Genomic DNA, 20,845 nt, shown 5'->3' on the forward strand with positions numbered 1-20,845 from the left:
TGGAAAAAAGTAGCAATCAGATGTTGTCTTCAACTTGGGGGTGGGTTTCTGATACTAGCCCAAAAACGGCGGACTTTGTACATCACACCTGGCGATCACTCAGTGGATTGCGCACAGCTTAGTGGGTCTCGAAATTAACGTTACAAAAATAAATGCCAACGGTATATGCACATTGATAGATAGGCCCTGAAACCGTTTTCTCTCTTGCATTCTGAAATAAATCCTGCCCTAAACTGTGGTTGAAGAATGAAGCCTCTCCATTAGCTTGAACAATTAGCGGATCATGTGCTGGTTATGAGATTGGAAGGTCCATTGATGGAGGAGAAGGGGAAGATGTAGTAGGGATAGGTGCCAGGGTGGGTGGGGGGTTGTGGAAGTAAGAGATGGGTGGGGAAAGGGGAAGAATGAAGGGACGCATGGAGAGAGTGGTCCCTGCTAAAAGAAAGGACGGGGTTGGGATGAGGTTGTAGTTAGCTAAAGTCAAAGAATGATGTGCTAGATGCAAAGGCTGGTGGGATGAGAGGTAAGGCCTTCCAGGTGAGGCAGCAGTGCTTCACTTACATCAACATTTACTACATTTGGTGTTCCTGACGTGATCTCCTTTACATTGGTGAGACAGAGCAGACGAAGGGGCTGTTCTGTTCTCACATGCATTCATGGACTGCAACTGGAGCAGGGCAATGGAGAAGGAGACCTTCCCAACAAGCAAGTCGGCGTATGCCCCAAATATTGGTGATTGATGCTGGAAACATACTTCAGTTAGGTTCATTTAAAATAAAAACAATTTATTGGTCATTCTCCTCAGCCATCTAATAGCTCCCTTCTTGACCTCAACCTATTACAGTCCTGACCTATAACCTGCCCCAGGTGTGACTCTCCCAAACCCATCTCTGATCGCCATCCCAAACCCCAGCCATGCACCTTGATTGCTAACCTGACATTCCACATTTTGATGGCTCCCATCACTTCCCCTAAACTGCACCCCTGTCACTGGCCTCATCTCAATCTGTCTCCAGTGAACAGGCAGTTGAGCGCAATAAGGCTTGTTCTATACAATACTATGCACCTCGTGATGTTGATGAAGAGTCCCCCCGTGTCTGGCAGATGTCCAATGAGGCACCAGAGTGTTGAGTATTGACTAGACCTTCGATTACTGGGCTAGCAAAGGATCTTTAACAATTTTAAGATGTCTCACATAATCAGGAATGTTTAATTCATATTAAAATGAATTTGTTATGAATACATAAAATATATAACTGGAGACCTAAAAACAATAAAACAACAAAATAATAAAGCACTTCCCCTTTCCTCCCTCACTGGTCAGTAATCAGAATGGGCTTCCTACACTAGCCCTCAGTGGTTAAAGTGTGGAGCTGGAAGTATGGTATCACAAGACCCTTTCCTCAACAACTTTCTGTTCCACTTCTGGCTGAAATAAAAATCCAGTGTTGGTGGCAATAAGTTCCAGCAGAATTCAGCCTTGGGTAAATCTCAGACTTGTATGCTTTTTCCCATGTTCTAAGACACCCTGAGGAGTGAACAACCCAAACCTGTGGTTCTGCTCAGAACCACTGGTGACTAATTGGCACAACTTGGCTCTGTGTCATTGACAATTTGAGTTGTAACTGCAGGGGTTAGGCCAACGGACACACTTGCTCATATTTTATTATCTTCTTTAATCTGGTTGCTTCTGAGAAGTCTGTCATAAAGCAGCAGAGCTAAACCATTTTAAGACCCAGTGGTCAAATGCATCACTTTCTCAAGCGTGTAAGATCATATTGGTTTAATAAAGATGTCTCAAAATAAAGTAGTAAAATCAATTTTCTCATGACATGAAACTCTCACCTGGTTCAATAAATCCCGCCAGACAGGAAAACATTCCTGGAGGGTATTGTTTCTGTCTTCCCAGAAGGCAATTATTACCATCAGGATGAATAACCAGCATTATTACCACTGGATCTATAAACCAAAAAGATACCTGATGGTATTATAAAGTGTCAGCATATCTGAAAACAAATAAATGCTTTTAAAAATTGTCCTTAAGACACATACATCTAAAACCCTGCAAAACAGATATACTATTGGGATCAAAGAAGGGAAGAGGGATGGCAAAGATTCAGGACAGCAAGGAACAGGATGGTGGAGGACAAGAGTCGAGGGAAGACAGGTAAACTTTCTTGTGTTAATTTTAATGGAGGAAGTACCACATGGAAAACGAGTGAGATTACAGAATAATGGGGTATTGGAGCCGCAAATGGAGACATGATTGTAGGAGGACCAGAACTGGAAGCTGTGTTCAAGGGTACAGCAGTCACAAGTGTGATAGGAACAGTGGGAACAATAGTGGGGAGGCTGCAATATTTAAATTTAAATTCAGACCAACAGCATGGTATCGAGTCTTTCCGGGTCATGAGCCTGTGTTGCCCAAATACCCCAATTAACTTACAACCCCCATTTTTGAAGGGTGGGAGGAATCCAGAGTACCTGCAGACACAGGGAGAATGTACAAGCTCCTTACAGACAGCACCTGGATTTGAACCTGGATTGCTGCCATTGGAAATGCATTGCACTAACCAATACGCTAACCGTGCCATCAAAGAAAATATCACAGTCGAGACGATATTGCCAGAGAACTATTGCGTGGGGCAGTGTGGGTGGAAGTCAGGAACTGAAAAGGAGTTGTCACCTTAATGTGTGTCTACTCCAGGACACCAAAGAATCACTGGATGTGGGAGGATCAAATAGACGGAGAGATGGCTGATATCTGCAAAAAATAGCAAACCTATTAATGAGGGTGATTTCAGCTTCCCCAACATTGACTGGGAATGCCAAAGTGTTGGGGTATTGAATGGGTAAACTTTGTTCAGTGTGACCAGGATAACTTTCTAAACTTTATGTTGGTAGGCCAACCAGGAGATGGTAACATTGGACTTTCTACTGGGGAATGTAGCTGGTCAGGTAATGGAAGCATTCATCAGATACAGGGAGACAGAGTCGAGGAAATCCCTTGAGGAGTACAAGGAATGTCAGAGCATAGTGAAAAAGGAAATTAGGAGGGCTAAAAGAGGTTTTAAAATGGCTTAGGCAGTCTGTGTAAGTGATAATCAAAAATATTGTCTCCGTATATTTAAGAACGAAGGGTTTACGTGGAAAGCAATAGGTCCCCCTAAATCTTTGGATTGAGACCAGGTGCATTCCAAAACATTGAAAGAAGGCAGAAAGTAAACTGTTGGAGCTTGCCAGACATTTTATCTCATCGCTGAGGACAGGAGAAATTCCAGAGAACTAGAGGATGGCAAATGTGGCTGTAAGGATAATCCGGGTAACTACAGATAAGTTCGTCCGACATCAGTGGCAGGGAAACTGCTGGAGAAGATTCTGAAAGATTGAATCTATCAACATTTGCATGGCCAGGAGAAAGTTAAAGAGTGCCAGCATGGATCTGTATGTGGGAAATAGTGCCTCATGAAGTTAATAGAATATTTTGAAGAGGTGAAAAAAAAGGTTAGACAAGGGAAAATAACTGATGTTATGGATTTTAGTGAAGCAGTTGAACTGGAAGGTTTGGGCACATGAGATAGGAGGCCAACTAGCTAATTTGATTTAAAAAAATTAGCTTAGTGATGGGAGTCAGAGAGTTATGATAGAGGACAATATTTCAGATTGGAGGAATGTGGTCAGTGGGGTGCCTTAGGGTTTGGTACTAGGACCCTTGTTTTTTGTAATACTGTATATGTAAATGCTTGAGGCGAGATGAGTTTGTTGATGATGAAAATGTGATACTATGGACGGAGAAAAAGTTTACAATGGGATCCAGATCAGATAAGGATTAGCAAATGCAGCTCAACTCAGAAAGATGTGAGATACTGCATTTGATCAAAGTGAACCAGGATAGGACTTACTTTGTTAATGCCAGTGCCCTTAAGAGTGTTATGGAGCAAAGGGACTAAGGGGTGCAGGTGCATCAATCTTTAAAGATGGCCACGCTGGTAGACAGAGGAGTGAAAAGAGTGTGTGGGACATTTGCCTTCATCAGTCTGGACTTTGAATACAAATGTTGGGGCGCCATGTTGAAATTTTACAAGACGTTTGTGAAGCCACACTGACAATATTGTCTGCAATTTTGTTTGCCTTGCTATAGCATATTATAAAGTTGGAAAGGGTACAGAAGAAGGTTATGAAGTTGCTTCTGAGAGACTGGAAAAAAAATTGGCCTGTTCTTCTTAGAGCATAGGAGATCAAGAGGTGATCTTATTGAGGTCTATAAAATCATGAAGGGCATGGGAAAAGTGAATAGTGATAGTGTGTTTCCCTGAGTAGGCAAATCTAAGATTAGAGGGCATAACTATAAGGTGAGGGGATTAAGATTTGGAAGGGATGAGGGGGTCAGAGAATGGTGGGCATATGAGACAAGCTGTCAAAGTGGTAGAGGCATGTATGTTAGCTTCCTCTTTGAAACACTTGGATAATTACATGGTTGGGAGGCACTGGAGGGGTTTGGGCCAAAAGTGGGACGATGACAGGAGGGCACGTTGTTTGGCATGGACGAGCTGGGCCTGTTTCCATGATGTAGGACTATTTATTATTCACTCATTGTTCCATCACTTAAAATGACTGAACATTTGGTCTCAGTACCTTCATTAATTGATAATGGTACCCAAATCAAATTGATATTCAAATGCAAGATGATGATGTCCTTTTAATGAGCTTTTAAAACAGAGATGCCTCAAGGGATTTTTCAAATGGACCCTAAAATGAGAAGTTTCTGAATTTACCTCGGGGAGAAATCTCATTTTGACCTGTCATGAATTGCATTCAACCAGAGGTGGAATTGTAGAACTGTCTTTTTAATTCTTTGTTTAACATAGAGAAGCGTGCAGAATTTACCCTTGAGAAATACAAAATCTGCAGATGCAGGAATCCTGTGTAAACAAAGAGAATCTGGAAGGGTTCAATGGATCAGGCAATATCCATGAAGAAAAACTTAAAAAAAAAAAAATTTTGCTCTTGGAATCTTGCCACATTCAAACAATTTGCAATGTTGGCCCATGTAATTGTAATTTCCCTTATTGGCGTGTTTACTGGTAGCTGTCAAACAAAGTCTATTGGGAAGCTCGGTGAGCACGATGCTATTACAGTGCCAGCGACCCACCGTAGAGACCAGCACTATCTTTACGGAATTGTACATTCTCCCCGTGACCTCTGGTGCACCAGTTTCCTCCCACATTTCAAACGCATTTGGGATCAGTCGGCGAATTGGTCACATGAGGATTTGAGTGGTGCAGGCTCATGGTATCTGCTAAATTAAAAAAAATATAATCAAATTAAATTAAAAAATAAATTAGGTCAAACTCTTGATTTTACACAAAGCAGAAAAATAAGTTATTTATATGTGAGAGCAATTAAAATGGGTGCCAAAACCTTCAGAAAGATGTACGGGAAGTCTCCTGAGAAATGTTCACGAGTTGGATGTGAAGAACAAGTGTGGGAGAGGATGATAGATGGGGAGAGCGAGCAGACGCCAGTCAGCCTCACCGACCCCTCACCGAGTCTGCTCAACATTCTCCCAGCTCCACTCGGTTCGGCCCAGCTCCCGATTCCTCGGCCGTTGCGGGGCGACTGGGAGAATGCCCCATTCCTACTCGCCAGAGAAGATGTCTGCAGCCCAGATGCAGCCAGCAAGTCCATCTCCATTCATTCTAGCACTCCCCCCAAACATTCTTTCATGTGCCCATAGGTAGAGTATAGGCTGAACAAGTATTTAGATAGTCATCTTCTTTTGAGGTGCTGAGCATATGCTCAATAAAATCCTAAAACTCAACTGGATCTCCAGAAAAAAACCCCAAAATTAAAAGAAGTACTTCAGAGTGTAATGAACATGTGAAGAAAATTTAAAATTACTACTCCATTTATAAAACCAGGAATTTTCTGATATTTCCCATCTTTACCTGCATTATCACCGTTAAAGATGCAACTGCCCCCGATTTCTTCATCCCTCTCAAACAGCATAGAGTATGCGTCAGCAAATCACAAACCAATCGCCCACACTAACATAACCCTATTCAAAAACACACAAGGGATTTGTTCTCGTGCCACTGAATGTTTACATTTAATTGGCAAATTCCAGACATATATTTTAATGAAAGAAGTATTATATGACCTCAGACACAGATGCAAGTTGACGTTTATATCATTAATTCAGCTGCCTTGCCGTTCGGCACGGGTAATCATGCCTCTCCATCTGTCTCAATCTCTGACCCTCTGAATTGTAGACATTGCCCCTTGCCCCCCCCCCCACCCCGTTCTCCTTCAGTGAAAGCTCATCTTTGAGCTGAGACCTTCGTCAATGCTGAGTTCATGATTGCACAAGGGAGAAATACTAAAGTGGTTTCCCGTTGCCTTCTTCAGTTGCAGTGTCCATACTGGACAGGTAACCCTGGCCATTGATCAGCAGATTCATCTGCCCGCCGTATTTAGCTTTACAACCATTAACTTCCAATTTGTAGAATCTGCCTGTAAAACCATCCACTCTCTGCAATCCATGGCTTCACGTGGCCCTCATTGGGAGGCTAAGCAGGTACCACACCTTGCTCAAGGGTGACCTGTAGGCTATCAGACAGAAGGAGCACCTTACACCTCTTTTTATGTCACAGGAGTCAATTAAATATCTTGTCGAGAAGAAAAAAATGACGCCATAATTTTTATGTAAACCCAACAACACTTTGTGGAGGTTTACATTCTTTGGAACAATGAACATAAAATGTTTAACATTGGGTATTGGAACTGCGGTGCTTTTGTCATGAACTCGACTGCAGAACCGTGCAGCTTTGGAAATCTTAGCCTGAAAAAAAAATTGAACATTTTCAATCTGTACATATGCCAGTTCGAAGCTCCAGAATATTATTTCCATCGTTCTATAACCATGGCTTCCTAAATGCATTTAAAAAAAGGACTAATCTTGTCAGCAAGAATCAGAATTGCCAGAATTCCATCAATCCATCCTGCTCTACCTCATCAACAGCATTCTCTTGAAGGAGAGGGGATATAATTTGTGTAGAGCTCACTGATTACTCCCTTTCCAGGAGAATTGCTCCCAGCTTCAAATCATCGCACATAATCATATGAACCTCAGTCCCTTCATCAATGATTGCCAGTGGCACAATTGCTACCGCTTAATTTCAGTGGAACGAAATCATTTTCATTTGGGCCCCTGGAGCAGTCCTGGTGGTTCTGGGTTGTGCGGCAACTCTGATCATCCTCAGCAGCAGTGCAAGCGATCATCTGATTCTCTCACTGGAGTTCTGCCATTGGGGACGGACAAAAAAAAACGATCTTCCTTTTGATCCATTCTGTGACCCGCCCAGCACAAACCACTTGTTTCTCTCGCAATGAGTCATGTTTTTTTTTAAAGACAGTTTCATCACAAGGAAACTGAAGTAAATGCCTGAGCAATAATCTTTAACAAAAATTCAGACCTTTGTACATTGTTCCCATACCTACTCGTGGATAGCAGGTGTTATGAATTCCCTGCAGACTTGGACAACTTTTCTTCAAGCATTTCCTCTTGTAACCACCATCTGTGACTTCTGTATCATTTCCACAGGTTGGACAGAACTTGTATCTACTGTGCCAGGCAAGGACCGCCCTAGCCTGTGCAACCACACCTAATTAAAAAAAAATGTTAAACCAACATACACTGTGTTCAACACTGAATACTGCAGATAGTTGAAAACTGAAAAAAAGAGAGAAAAAGGTTAAATGGTCAATCAGCATTTTAGAAAAATAAACAGAAGATCAACAGGATGGCATGGTTGGTGTAGCAGTTACTGCAATGCCTTTACAGCAATAGGGATCAGACTGAGGTTCGAATCCTGTGCTGTCTGTAAGGGGTTTGTACGTGCTCCCAGTGTCTGTGTGGGTTTTCTCCAGGGGCTCCAGTTTCCTCCCACTGTTCAAAATATACTGGAGGTGTAGGTTAACGGGGTGTAAATCGGGCAGTATGGACTCGTCGGCCAAAAGTTACCGTGCTGTATGTCTAAATTAAATAAATATTCAGAACTAGGTGACAGAAAAATGTAAGGGAGTTGGAGACATGAAGGAATTCCTTTGGTTGGAGGATGGACTATTAATGAAGTGTAAGGGGTCATTGACCTCCCTGATCTCTCCCCACTTTTCTGCATTGGCAGATTTTCTCTGCTTCTCCATCTGCTGCAACACTTTCTGAATACATCATCTGTTCCTCTAATTTGTCTTATTTTAGCTTCTTTTTGCCTTGCCCCAACACCCTTATTTATCTGTGCCCTTTCAATGATTCACCGACTTTTTCCTGTTTTCCTTCCCTGCTCCCTTTTCACGGACAATGGGCCTTGCATCTATTGTGTGTAACATCTTCCACTTCAAATAAAGGTCTACAAAATAAACTCTTCACCCATGTTTAAACTCTTCACCCATGTTTAAACTCTTCACCCATGTTTCTAATCCGATATCAGAAACATTATCTACAGAATTATAACCGCATTTTTAAATGAATACTGAAATTTCTCATTTTATTAACATTTACCCAGTATATACCCAAGGCGAAGGATATCAGCACCTAACAATGAAGCAGATTGTGAAATTACTTCTCAATGATTGTGTGAAATAGGGTTGACATTTTTACATTGTGCCAGACTTTCGACTGTTTGCCCATTAGATTTACCTCTGTAGCTGGCAACATCCGTACTTTGGAGCACCAACATCAGTCGTTATAATTTTACATGTTCCTCCATTATTGATCCTACTATCAGCAAATCTTTAAAAAGCCAAGGGCCTCAAAAAGCTGAGAGAGTTCTACAAACCCAAAGAAGAGGTGAAAGACTGAAGGATGAGACTGTGAGCAGGGATAGAGTTTTGACCTTAAAATTGTCTTCAAAGGGAGACCTTATGCATTTACATGTTCCAAGCATAATATCATTAATAATTTCTGAAGGACAATTTATCGAATGAGGCCCATAAAATCTTTATGATAATGCGTAACTTCAAACCATAAATGTAAAATGTTTCCAGCCGTGTCCATCATCCATCTTATTGAAACAGTCTTAAATCTATTATAGGCATACATAGTGGAGCTCAACTGGGTTTTATTAGTGAAAAGAGAAAATATGGGCCAGGTTTTTAAAATGCTGAAAGAGGTACCACAGATTGAATCATTTTATTTGGATTTGGAACGGAAGGACACTAGGTCAAATGAACATGGTTTTAAGAAGGCCGAAATGAGAGGAACCTACATGGTGTCTTGTGGAGCACAAAATGAACATCATCTGCCTCTAAATTCAGATGTCATAGACTTGGGTTTTTCTCAGCATGTGGGCTGGGATCTGCATCAAGATGAGTGACTGAACATCAGCAGTTCCACTCAAAATAGCTGGTCAAAGCCACTTCATCGGATTAAAAAAAAATACATTTTGGCTTCTACTTTAATGTTCCAGTCACTATTTTGTGCAAACGTGACACGTTGGTCAGAAACATTGCTTGATTTGGTCTTTGTGAAAATTATTTGACGTGGTTTGTTACTCAGCCTGACTGATGACATAATTAACATAACATAACAACAATTTACAGCACGGAAACAGGCCATTAGGCCCTTCTAGTCCGCACCGAACCAAACACCCCTCTCTAGTCCCACCTCCCTGCACAATGCCCATAACCCTCCATCTTCTTCTCATCCATATACCTGTTCAACCTTTTCTTAAATAATACAATTGACTCCGCCGCCACTATTTCTCCCGGAAGCTCATTCCACACAGCTACCACTCTCTGAGTAAAGAGGTTCCCCCTCATGTTACCTCTAAACCTCTGCCCCTTAATTCTTAACTCATGTCCTCTTGTTTTAATCTTTCCTCCTCTTAACGGAAATAGTCTATCCACATCCACTCTGTCTATCCCTTTCATAATCTTAATTACTTCTATCAAATTCCCTCTCAACCTTCTATGCTCCAAAGAATAAAGACCTAATCTGTCCAATCTCTCCCTATACTCTAGATGCTTAAACCCAGGTAACATTCTGGTAAACCTTCTCTGCACTCTCTCCACTCTGTTTATATCCTTCCTATAATTAGGCGACCAGAACTGCACACAGAACTCCAAATTAGGCCGCACCAACGTCTTATACAATCTCAACATCACCTCCCAACTCCTATATTCCATGCAATGATTGATAAAGGCCAGCATACTAAAAGCCTTCTTCACCACCCTATTCACGTGAGTTTCTACCTTCAGGGAACGATGTACCGTTACTCCTAAATCTTTCTGCTCTTCTGTATTCATCAATGCTCTCCCATTTACTACGTATGTCCTGTTCTGATTCTTCTTACCAAAATTAAGCACCTCACACTTATCAGCATTAAATTCCATCTGCCATTTTTCAGCCCACTTTTCTAAGCAGCCCAAATCCCTCTGCAATCCTTGAAAACCTTCTTCATTATCCACTATTCCACCTATCTTAGTATCGTCTGCATATTTACTAATCCAATTCACCACCCCATCATCTAGATCATTAACGTATATAACGAACAACAATGGGCCCAATACAGATCCTTGAGGCACACCACTGGTCACCGGCCTCCAACCTGACAGACAATTATCCACTACCACTCTCTGGCCTCTCCCTTTCAGCCAATGTTCAATCCATTCGACTATCTCAAAATTTATACCTAAAGACTGAACCTTCTTAACTAACCTTCCATGTGGTACCTTATCGAAGGCCTTACTGAAGTCCATATAGACAACATCCACTGCGCTACCCTCATCCACATTCCTAGTCACCTCTTCAAAAAATTCAATCAGATTGGTCAAACATGACCTTCCTCCCACAAATCCATGTTGAGTGCTCCTGATCAGACCCTGTCTATCCAGATGTTTATAAGTACTATCTCTAAGAATTTTCTCCATTAATTTACCTACCACAGATGTCAAACTTACAGGCCGATAGTTGCCAGGCTTCCTCCTTGAACCCTTTTTAAATAACGGAACCACATGCGCAATGCGCCAATCCTCCGGGACTATCCCCATATCTAATGACATATGGAAAATTACCGCCAGAGCCTCTGCTATTTCCTCCTTCACTTCTCTCAATGTCCTGGGGAAGATCCCGTCTGGTCCCGGAGACTTATCCACCTTTATATTCTTCAAAAGCCCTAAAACTACATCTTTTGTAATCTCTATATTCCCCATATTTACCCAATTTGCTTTTTTTTAATCTCACATCTCCCAATATCCTTCTCCTTAGTGAATACCGAAGAAAAGAAACTGTTCAATATCTCCCCCATTTCTCTAGGCTCCACACACAGTTTTCCGCTCTGATTCTCTAAGGGACCAATTTTGTCTCTAGCTTTCCTTTTACCATTAACATATTTGTAGAACTCTTTTGGATTAGTTTTCACCCTGCTTGCCATAGTTTCCTCGTACCTTCTTTTAGCTTTCCTAATTCCTCTCTTAAGATTCCTCTTACATTCAATGTATCTTTCGAACATCCCCTTAACTCCATGCTTCTTATATCTAATGTACGCCTCCCTTTTTCTTCGAACCAAGTTTCCAATATTCCTTGAAAACCACGGCTCTCTCAAACCTTTTGCCCCTCCTTTTAACCTAACAGGAACATAAAGCTTTTGCACTCTCAAAATCTGATCTTTAAAAGACTTCCATCTCTCTACTACATCCTGCCCATAAAACAAATTGTCCCAATCCACACCCTGCAAGTCCTTTCGCATCTCCTCAAATCTAGCTTTTCCCCAATCAAAAACCTCAACCCTTGGCCCTGACTTCTCTCTTTCCATAATGTCATTGAAGCTGATGGCATTATGATCACTGGACCCGAAGTGCTCGCCAACACTAACCTCCGTCACTTGACCCATCCCATTTGCCAACAGTAGATCTAACACTGCTCCTTCTCTGGTTGGCACCTCTACATATTGTTGTAAAAAACTATCTTGCACACATTTCACAAACTCTAACCCATCCAGTCCTTTCACAGAATGTGTTTCCCAATCTATATGTGGAAAATTAAAATCTCCCATAATTACAACCCTGTGCTTATCTCAAATATCTACTATCTCCCTACAGATTTGCTCCTCTAGGTCTCGGTCCCCTCCGGGTGGTCTATAATACACCCCTACAAGTGTAACCTCTCCTTTCCTACTCCTCAGTTCCACCCAAATAGCCTCCGTGGATGTGCCCTCTAATCTATCCTTTTCCTAGGCACCGCTGTAATATTTTCCCTGACAAGCAATGCAACCCCACCTCCTCTTGCCCCTCCGACTCTATCACACCTAAAACAACGAATCCCAGGGATATTCAGTTGCCAATCACATCCCTCCTGCAACCATGTCTCACTAATCGCTACCACATCATACTTCCAAGTATCAATCCACACCTTCAGCTCATCCACCTTTTTTACAATACTCCTGGCATTAAAATATATGAATTTCAGAGATTTCCCAATTTTTAATCCCTGTTTTCCCTCATCTTTAATAACAACATTATTTACTTTTCCTGCCAATTGCCCTTCATCTTCTTCCAGAGCATTTCCCTTCTCTATCACCTGCCCGTCCATATTCAAATACTTACTACAAACTTTATTTGTTTGCATTCTAACCTTCTCCTTACTGCTCTGTACTATTTTGTTCCCTCCCCCCAACCATTCTAGTTTAAAGGATCCTGAGTAGCCCTAGCAAATACCTCTGCCAGGATTCTGGTCCCCCTGGGATTTAAGTGTAACCCGTCCTTACTGTACAGGTCACATCTCCCCCCAAAAAGGTCCCAGTTATCCAGAAACTTAAAACCCTGCCCCTTACTCCACCCCTTCAGCCACGTGTTAATCCTCCACCTCATTCTATTTCTATTCACACTGTCACATGGCACAGGGAGTAATCCAGAGATTACCCCCTTTGCGGTCCTTCTTTTTAACTCCCTACCTAACTGCCTGTACTCATTTTTTAGGACCTCCTCTCTATTTCTCCCTATGTTATTGGTACCTACATGTACCACGACCTCTGGCTCCTGTCCCTCCCACTTTAGGATATCCGGGACACGAGCAGCAACATCCCGGACCCTGGCACCAGGGAGGCAAACCACCATCCGGTTCTCCTTGCTGCGTCCACAGAATCCCCTATCCGTCCTCTTAACTATGGAGTCTCCTACCACAATTGCCCTCCTCTTCCTTTCCTTCCCTTTCTGAGCTACAGGGGCCGACCTCGTGCCAGAGGCACAGCCACTGTCGCTCCCCCCAACCTTGATGTCCCCCTCAACAGTGCTCAAAGAGGCGTACTTATTGCTGAGGGTTACATTCACAGGGCTCATCTCTGGGACCTTACGTTTTTTTGTCCCTCTCCTAACAGTTACCCACCTTTCATCCTCCCGTGGCCCTGGCGTGACCACCTGGCTGTAGCTCCTGTCTATGACTTCCTCTGTTTCCCTAACCAGCCTGAGGTCATCGAGCTGCAGCTCTAGTTCCCTAACACGGTCCCTGAGAATCTGCAGCTCGACACACCTAGTGCAGATATGGACATCCGGGAGTCTGGAAGACTCCAGGACCTCCCACATCTGGCACTCCCGACAACACACAGCCTTAACACTCATCCCTTACCCCAATGAAGTAGTAATAAAGACTATCTTAGCTTTCTCTCCGCCTGCTTTCGCCGAAGCCTGATGAGCCAAAGCCTGGAATTCCCACTCCTTCACTGGGCCACTCACTCGTTGGGCTGCTCGCTGTCCCTCTTATTTATTGGCCTTTTACCAATTAACCCCAACACACTCTCCTGTACGCTCGCTCGACCAATGGCTGCCGCCGACGCCGACTCCTCCCCGCAGACCCTGGTAAGAGACTTTTTAAAAAGTCTCTTAATTGTGGCCAGATGATAGAGATGTTCTCAGACTGATGCCAGACAGCCATCAGCATGGAGGAAAGGGAAGCCCATACCACAGATTATCACAGGTTGTGGACAGTAATGATATTTCCACCCATTACTGCCCACAAAATCCATGTAAATACTTAATGCTTCATCCCTGAAGAGGTCCGAACCATAGCAGTATCAAAATCCCACAGACACAGCTGGAATAAAATGGCAAGCCCTGGGCTTTGGCTTTACTGAAACTTTATACCAAGAAAGACAACTGGTTATGCTTAACAGAGAATTCAAGTCTCAAATCATCTTTAGGAGGGTCAAGTAACTTTTAAGAACTTATTCTCAGGAATTTGAAAAGATTTGGGTCCAACAGCCTTTTTTTGTGCTTGTAATATTCTAATTACCAAAAAAAGTTTATCTAAAGTTGCATGCAAATACGCAAACTTTTAAGCTCATATACAAACCTGTATTTTGTCCCATTCACCAATCACCCCTCTGCACTCTGATCTACATTGTCCCCAGATTAAATTAAATTTCCATTTTATGTATCAATTTTTTTTCCCCGCAGTCGTGCCCTTTTCTATGTTTTTTAGACTGCAATGTCGGTGGGGGGGGGGGGGGGGGGGAGGGGGGAAGAAACACACTGGAAAAAATTGACATCATTACTGCCCATGTGGTCGTTCACACTGGGAACCTTCATAGACTGCAAGTACCTGAATGCAACGGACCCTGTGGTTGGGTTTGCAGCAGAGCGGATGACTGACAACAGATTTTATCCGGTACGATTTACACTGTAGGCTTCCTTCAAAATGTTGTAGGGGTCCAGCTGGATAAATCGGGGTGTAGGAATTGACTCAAAATTCCTGCTCATTTCTTTTTAGACTGCCTGTGTAGCGGCAAAATTCCTTGATTGTGCAGTTATATGCCTGCAGTCTTAAAAACTATAGTTGAAACCTTTTCTAGCCCTATATGGTATTACTTTATAAAAAAGTTGGCTGGACCAAAGCTGGAGTACCATGCACAATTTTTCTTGCACAGGAAAGCAATGATTGTACTGGAAAGTGTGTTTCAGTGATGAGGAGAAGCTGGAGAGGCTGAATTTATTTTCCTTGGAGTAGAGGAGGCTGTGAGGATGGTAGGAGGCTACAAATTTTGGATAATAGGAACATTTGTTTCATAACAGAAGTATCTAAATCCAAAGGATACAGGTTTAGGATCAGAGGTTGGAGATTTGAAGAGGATATGAGGAAGGTTTTTCCCACTAAATGGGTGGTTGTATTTTTAATTTAGACATACAGCATGGGAACAGGCCATTTCAGCCCATGAGTTCATGGCACCCAATTAACCTACACCCCCGGTATGTTTTGAAAGGTGGGAGGAAACTGGAGACCCCGTGGAAAACCCATGCAGACACGGGAAGAACGTACCAACTCCTTACAGACAACGTGGGATTCCAACGATGGTCCTGATTACTGGCGCTAACCGCTTCACCAACCCCTGGATGCACAGCCTGAGTGGGTGAAAGGTAGTAAAGGTCACAGACCGAGTGCTGGTAAATAGGGTTAATACAGATAGTTGATAGTCGCCATGGACATGTTTGGGGGTGGGGGGAAGAGGGGGGAGGTGTGAGGGGTAAAGGCCCGTTTCTCTGCTGCATGGCTGATTGATTCAACCTGAATTTTAATTATTTGATCTTTCATAACTTTGTCCACTGCTTCCCAAGCCAGAATTCTTTCCATTAATCTATTTTCTGTCTCCCAGCCTTTCAAACTTAGAAGTGGTGCCTAAAAATGCACCACTCTGACCAAGATTTTAGTTTCCTATACTACGATTTCCCTAACTAGCTCAGCATAAATGTGATTTATGCCGTCTGTTGATCAAATACAGAGCAAATTAACATGCAGGCCAAAAATCCTCGCATTCTTCCCATTTACAACCACTGGCGCCAGACGGCAACTCAACAGTAAACGTTTTAATACTCACCTGCCTCCTCCTGCTTTAAGTTCAGAAGATGTGGCAAAAGTGGCTGGAGAAAGCAACAATCTGGATATTTAATCCTTAAGTTATCGGCAGTGTCACAATTTGTATTCAATGCAAACCAGGCCAGAAGACTATCATTCTCTGCTGGGACTTTGCTCACCAAAGATTTAGTTTGTGACGCACCACCGAAGTTCTGCAGCTCTACTCCAAGGAAAACACAAGTGATTTCTGGTTTGGCCAAGAGGTCCTCAACGTCTTCATAATGCAACTTAAGGAGCTGAATGGCAGGCTCCTTGAATTTTAGTGAAACAACCAATGGATGCAAATTGGAAAATAAGATGTAGATTGTGCCTTGGTGAGTCTGCTTGGCTTTTAACCAATTGGAATCGCTTCTCTTTTCACTTAATTTATTAAGCAATGATCTGCTGAAATAATTTTCATTTTCTTTTTGGCTATTGAGCTGTGTTGCTGCACCAATGGCAATTTTAGGATTTGCCAACAAATCAACAATAGTTTTGTATCCCCAGAATTGACCAATATCCAGTGCCGTATGTCCTGATTGGTTTGTTAGAGATCTATCGCACCTAGAGAAAAGCCAAGAGTGCACAAAATTAAGCTTGTTATAGACAAGATCCAATATATTTTTCAAACTATGTCTCAAAAAAGTTATTAACTCATATCTATATATTTGTGGATGACACCACCATTGTTGGCTAAATGACTGAAAAGGAAAAGAGCCAGAGAATAAGAAACGGAGATCGAGAACCTGGTGGGGTGGTGCCAGAACAACAAACTAGCTCTCAATGTCATTAAGACCAAGGAGGGGCGACGTTGATGGGACAGAGGTGGAGAGACACAAAAGTGCTGGAGAAACTCAGCAGGTCTCACAGCCTCCGTATGAAATAAAAGACAGTCAACATCTCATGACTGAGTTCTCCATCACACATTCCTTCCTATGGACGCTGAATGATGTGCTGACTTCCTCTAGCTCGTGTACTGCGTGAGACCCGGACATCAGCAGATTTCCCTTTTTGCCTCCAGGAGGTGGAGAGAACCAGAATCTTCAAGTTCCCGAGCGTCTATATTTCAGAAGACCTTCCCTGCAGTCAGCACATGAAGAAGGCAGACCAACACATCTATTTTTTGAGGAGACTGGAGATGTCATCAGATGGTCTATCAAACTTCCAGAAGTGCACTATGCATCACAGCCTGGTTAGGGAATTCAAGTGGCCTGGAATGTAGAAGGCTGAAGAAGGTAGCAAACGTAGGCAGGACCATCACAGGCTCCGTCCTCCCATCCATTGCAGACATCTATGTGAAGCACTGCCTCAAAAAGACAACAACATCATAAAGGACCCCAGCCCCCCACCACCCGCCCCAGGCACAGCCTATTCTCACTGCTACGTTCAGCAGAAGGTAACCAGCACTTCTAGGTTCAAGAACAGTTTTTTCCTCAATTCATACACTTGAACCTTCCCTTGCGACCCTAAACATGAACCGCTCCAACAGGCCAAAAAGAACTCTGCACTATTGCAAGCCTCTTTTTTTTTGCACCAGAAATATTGCAAATATTTATTATCTATCATGTATTTATTGCCTCTTTTAATTGAATTCAATTAGTTTACTATTACAGTTTTTCTTTACAAGTAACTATCTGGCTGCCAGCAAATAATAATTTCAGCCTTATTGTACATTGTGTAATGTGTACAACAATAAATCATTATTATTATTATTATTATTAGACAGCCTTTAAAAGAATGGAAATGTCTGGAGGTTACTTGGTAGTTAATAAAAGGAGACATATTTTTGCTGAGCATGGCTAAAATATTTTAACTTTAGTTCCATAATACTGAAGGTCAAAAATCCATAAACCAATTAATCTAACCGATCATGGGCATTTATCAAAGATTGTGGGTTTCCCCCAATGACTCAATATTTATTTCTAATGAACAAAAAGAAACAAAGGACCCAACTTTCATTCATGCCTGAGCTGGTCTCTGCCACGACAGCAATACGAGTCTTAGAACTTGCATCAATGGACATGGGTTAACGAGCAGCAAATCGCCTATAAACCCTTGAAGAACCACCATGGATTCAGCCCAAGGCAACTCAACGTCGCTGAAGAGCTGCTGTTTCCTCCGAGCTGCGGAGTGTATAACCTGGGATTAATGTTTCAGAATAAGGCACCAGGCCATTAGGGAGAGATGAAACAAATTTCCATAATCATACTCCTGTGATTCTTATCCAGGAGGCCTCATTGCTGGGTATTCTAATGACTGAGATTGACTGGTTTTTGGATATTCAAGGAAGCAAGAGATCGACACAGGAAAGAAATGCCGAGGCAAGAGATTAGCCTTGATTTTGTTGATTGGTGGAACAAAAAGTGGCTGAATGGCCCATTTCTGCTTCTAGCCCTTAAATTTCTTAAATATGTTAACGTTTCCAGCACGAGGTAAGGGATGGAAGCAAGTTGCCAGGTTCTTCCTTAGATGAGGACCCTAATGTACAATCACATCTTTATTACTCCAATTCAATTTTTTTGACACTGTTTGCAAACAACAAACAGTGACCTTCATGATTAATTTCAAATACAACTTTGTTTTAAGTTAAATTGGATGTACAGCACGGTGACAGACCATTTTGGCCCATGAGCCCGTGCCACCCAATTTACACCCGATTAACCTACAACCCCGGTACACTTTGAATGGTGGGAGGAAAGCAGAGCCCCCAGGGAAAACCCATGCAGACATGGGGAGAACGTACAAACTCCTTATAGACGGCACAGAATTTGAACCCCTGGCCCTGATCACTAGTGCTGTAAAGGCGTAGCGCTAACCGCTACGCCAATCGTGCCGCCCAAATACAGTTTTAGAAAGTCCTTTTTTGAAAACATTACCATTAATTACGTTGCTGTGTCTTGTCTATTTATGTAATTCTCTCAACCCATTTTCACTCTGGACCCATTTCAAGGACAATGGAACATCTTCTATCAGTGTGGAGCCAAACGTTTCTCATTTGTACACTTTGGTTGAGCTCTCCTCTCCAGAGGTGGTGCTACAATTTTGCTCAAGCCAGTCCATACATGTTTTGCCCATTGGTTTCAGTATATGGAAAGGCATAGATGGTGCGCACATGGTCTGCTACACTGGATAGCCAGTCAAATGGAAGTGTGATCCTTGGATACTGAACCAAGACTCCTGCATCTTAATTTAGTCATTTAACAAGGGGATAATTCTTGGCTCTGACAAATTACTGGATTACCATCAATTCTCAATGATATATTTACCCCTTTTCAAGAAGTAGGTGGACCACCTCCAAATGTCCATTCCTGCTGGCATACATCAAAGGAGTCCAGCCCTTCCCGTCCACTTCATCCACAAGAGATGTCGAGTAAGTTAGCAGAGCAGACAATTTTGCTGCATCTCCTTCAGCAGCAGCCTTGTGAAGCTGAGTGATCACTCCTTCCTTAAGATTGTTCTCCGCTTCTGCCATCCTTACGTGGTCCAATCTAGTAATACAGCGCAAATTACACTCAATGTGAATAATGAGATATCGGATTAGAAATAGGGTACTTATAAGCCGTAATTTTAATTGATGACCAATCATAATTCTTTTTTAAAACTTTTTATTTCTTGCACTGAGTCATATCAATAACAACATCCACAAATCATCATTAATATATACAGTGACCTTTCTTTTTTCCCCCCTTTCATCCCTCTCCCCTTCAAAAATCAATAAATAATAAAACACATAAAACGAAGAAATAACAAAAAACAAAAAAGAAAAAAGTCGTATCGTCTACTTTCACATATTTAAATCTTATGCTCATAATTATGTTGTTTTACGAGATGGAGGTTTGTGGTCGGCATTCTCCGACATATTTTATGTACGGTTCCCAAATTTGTTCGAAAAATGTACACTTTTCTTTCAGATTATATGTAATTTTGTTCTAATGGAATACACTTATTTATTTCTGTACACCACTGTTGAATTTTAAGGTTTGTTTCCAATTTCCAGGTTGTCATAATATATTTTTTGGCTACTGCTCATGCTATCATCATAAATTTCATTTGGGCTTTGTCTAATTTTAGTTCTAATTGTTTGTCTCATATTATTTAACAGAAACATTTTTGGATCTTTTGGTATATTATTTTTTGTGATTTTGTTTAATATTAGGTTTAGATCTTCCCAGAAAGTTTTTACTTTTGAGCATGTCCAAATTGCATGTAATGTTGTTCCAATCTCTTTTTTGCAACAAAAACATCTCTCCGATGCTGTTGGGTACCATTCTTTTCATTTCTAAGGAGTGATATATAATCTGTGTATCCAGTTATATTGAATCATACATAATCTACTATTTATCGTGTTCCCCATTGTTCCTCTACATAACTTCTCCCATGTTTCGTTCTTTATCTCTGTGTTTAAATCTTTTTCCCAACTTTGTTTCGGTTTATACTTTATTTCATCTTCTTTATATTGCAATTTGATGTACATGTTGGTAATAATTTTTTTAATTATCATTGTGTCTGTAATTAAATATTCATAGTTGCTACTTTCTGGTAATCTCAAGCTATTTCCCAATATATCTTTTAGATAAGTTTTCAATTGGAATATGTAAATATTGTACCTTGTGTTATTCCATATTTATCTTTTAATTGCTCAAATGTTAATAAATTATTTCCCAAAAACCAATCTTCTATTTTCTTGATTCCTTTTCTATCCCGTTCCTTGAAAAATAATTTCTTTAGCTCATATTTGTTAAAATATGTGGAACAACAAGACAGGAAAATGATTCATGGGAATTTTCTCATCAGAAATATTACATTAATCGTTCACACTGCAAGAATTCACCTGTACCTTCCCTTTCAAGAATTGATGGTCAAGCTGTACATTTTGTGCTTTTGTTTCAGGAACTGTCTTCAATGATCCAAGATTCTTTTTATTGTCATGTAATAAAACAGATGTAATATTCCACTAAATCTTAC

At 41.6% G+C, this 20,845-nt stretch overlaps 1 protein-coding gene across 2 annotated transcripts in view; it reads right to left on the bottom strand.

The window, feature by feature from the left end:
- The window catches only part of nudt12 (nudix (nucleoside diphosphate linked moiety X)-type motif 12), a 43,278-nt gene that overhangs the window by 9,657 nt on the left and 12,776 nt on the right, over positions 1-20,845 (bottom strand). For both annotated transcript variants that reach the window (XM_069892455.1, XM_069892448.1), the window contains 4 exons: positions 19,147-19,368; positions 15,864-16,444; positions 7,497-7,664; positions 1,846-1,959 (listed from right to left, as the gene is read on the bottom strand). In XM_069892455.1, coding sequence (XP_069748556.1) covers positions 1,846-1,959; positions 7,497-7,664; positions 15,864-16,444; positions 19,147-19,352 — 1,069 coding nt within the window. In that variant the 5' untranslated portion in view covers positions 19,353-19,368. The remainder of the gene's footprint in view (positions 1-1,845; positions 1,960-7,496; positions 7,665-15,863; positions 16,445-19,146; positions 19,369-20,845) is intronic.

The sequence above is a fragment of the Narcine bancroftii genome, chromosome 1 (genome assembly GCF_036971445.1).
Source record: "Narcine bancroftii isolate sNarBan1 chromosome 1, sNarBan1.hap1, whole genome shotgun sequence".
NCBI lineage: Eukaryota > Metazoa > Chordata > Chondrichthyes > Torpediniformes > Narcinidae > Narcine > Narcine bancroftii.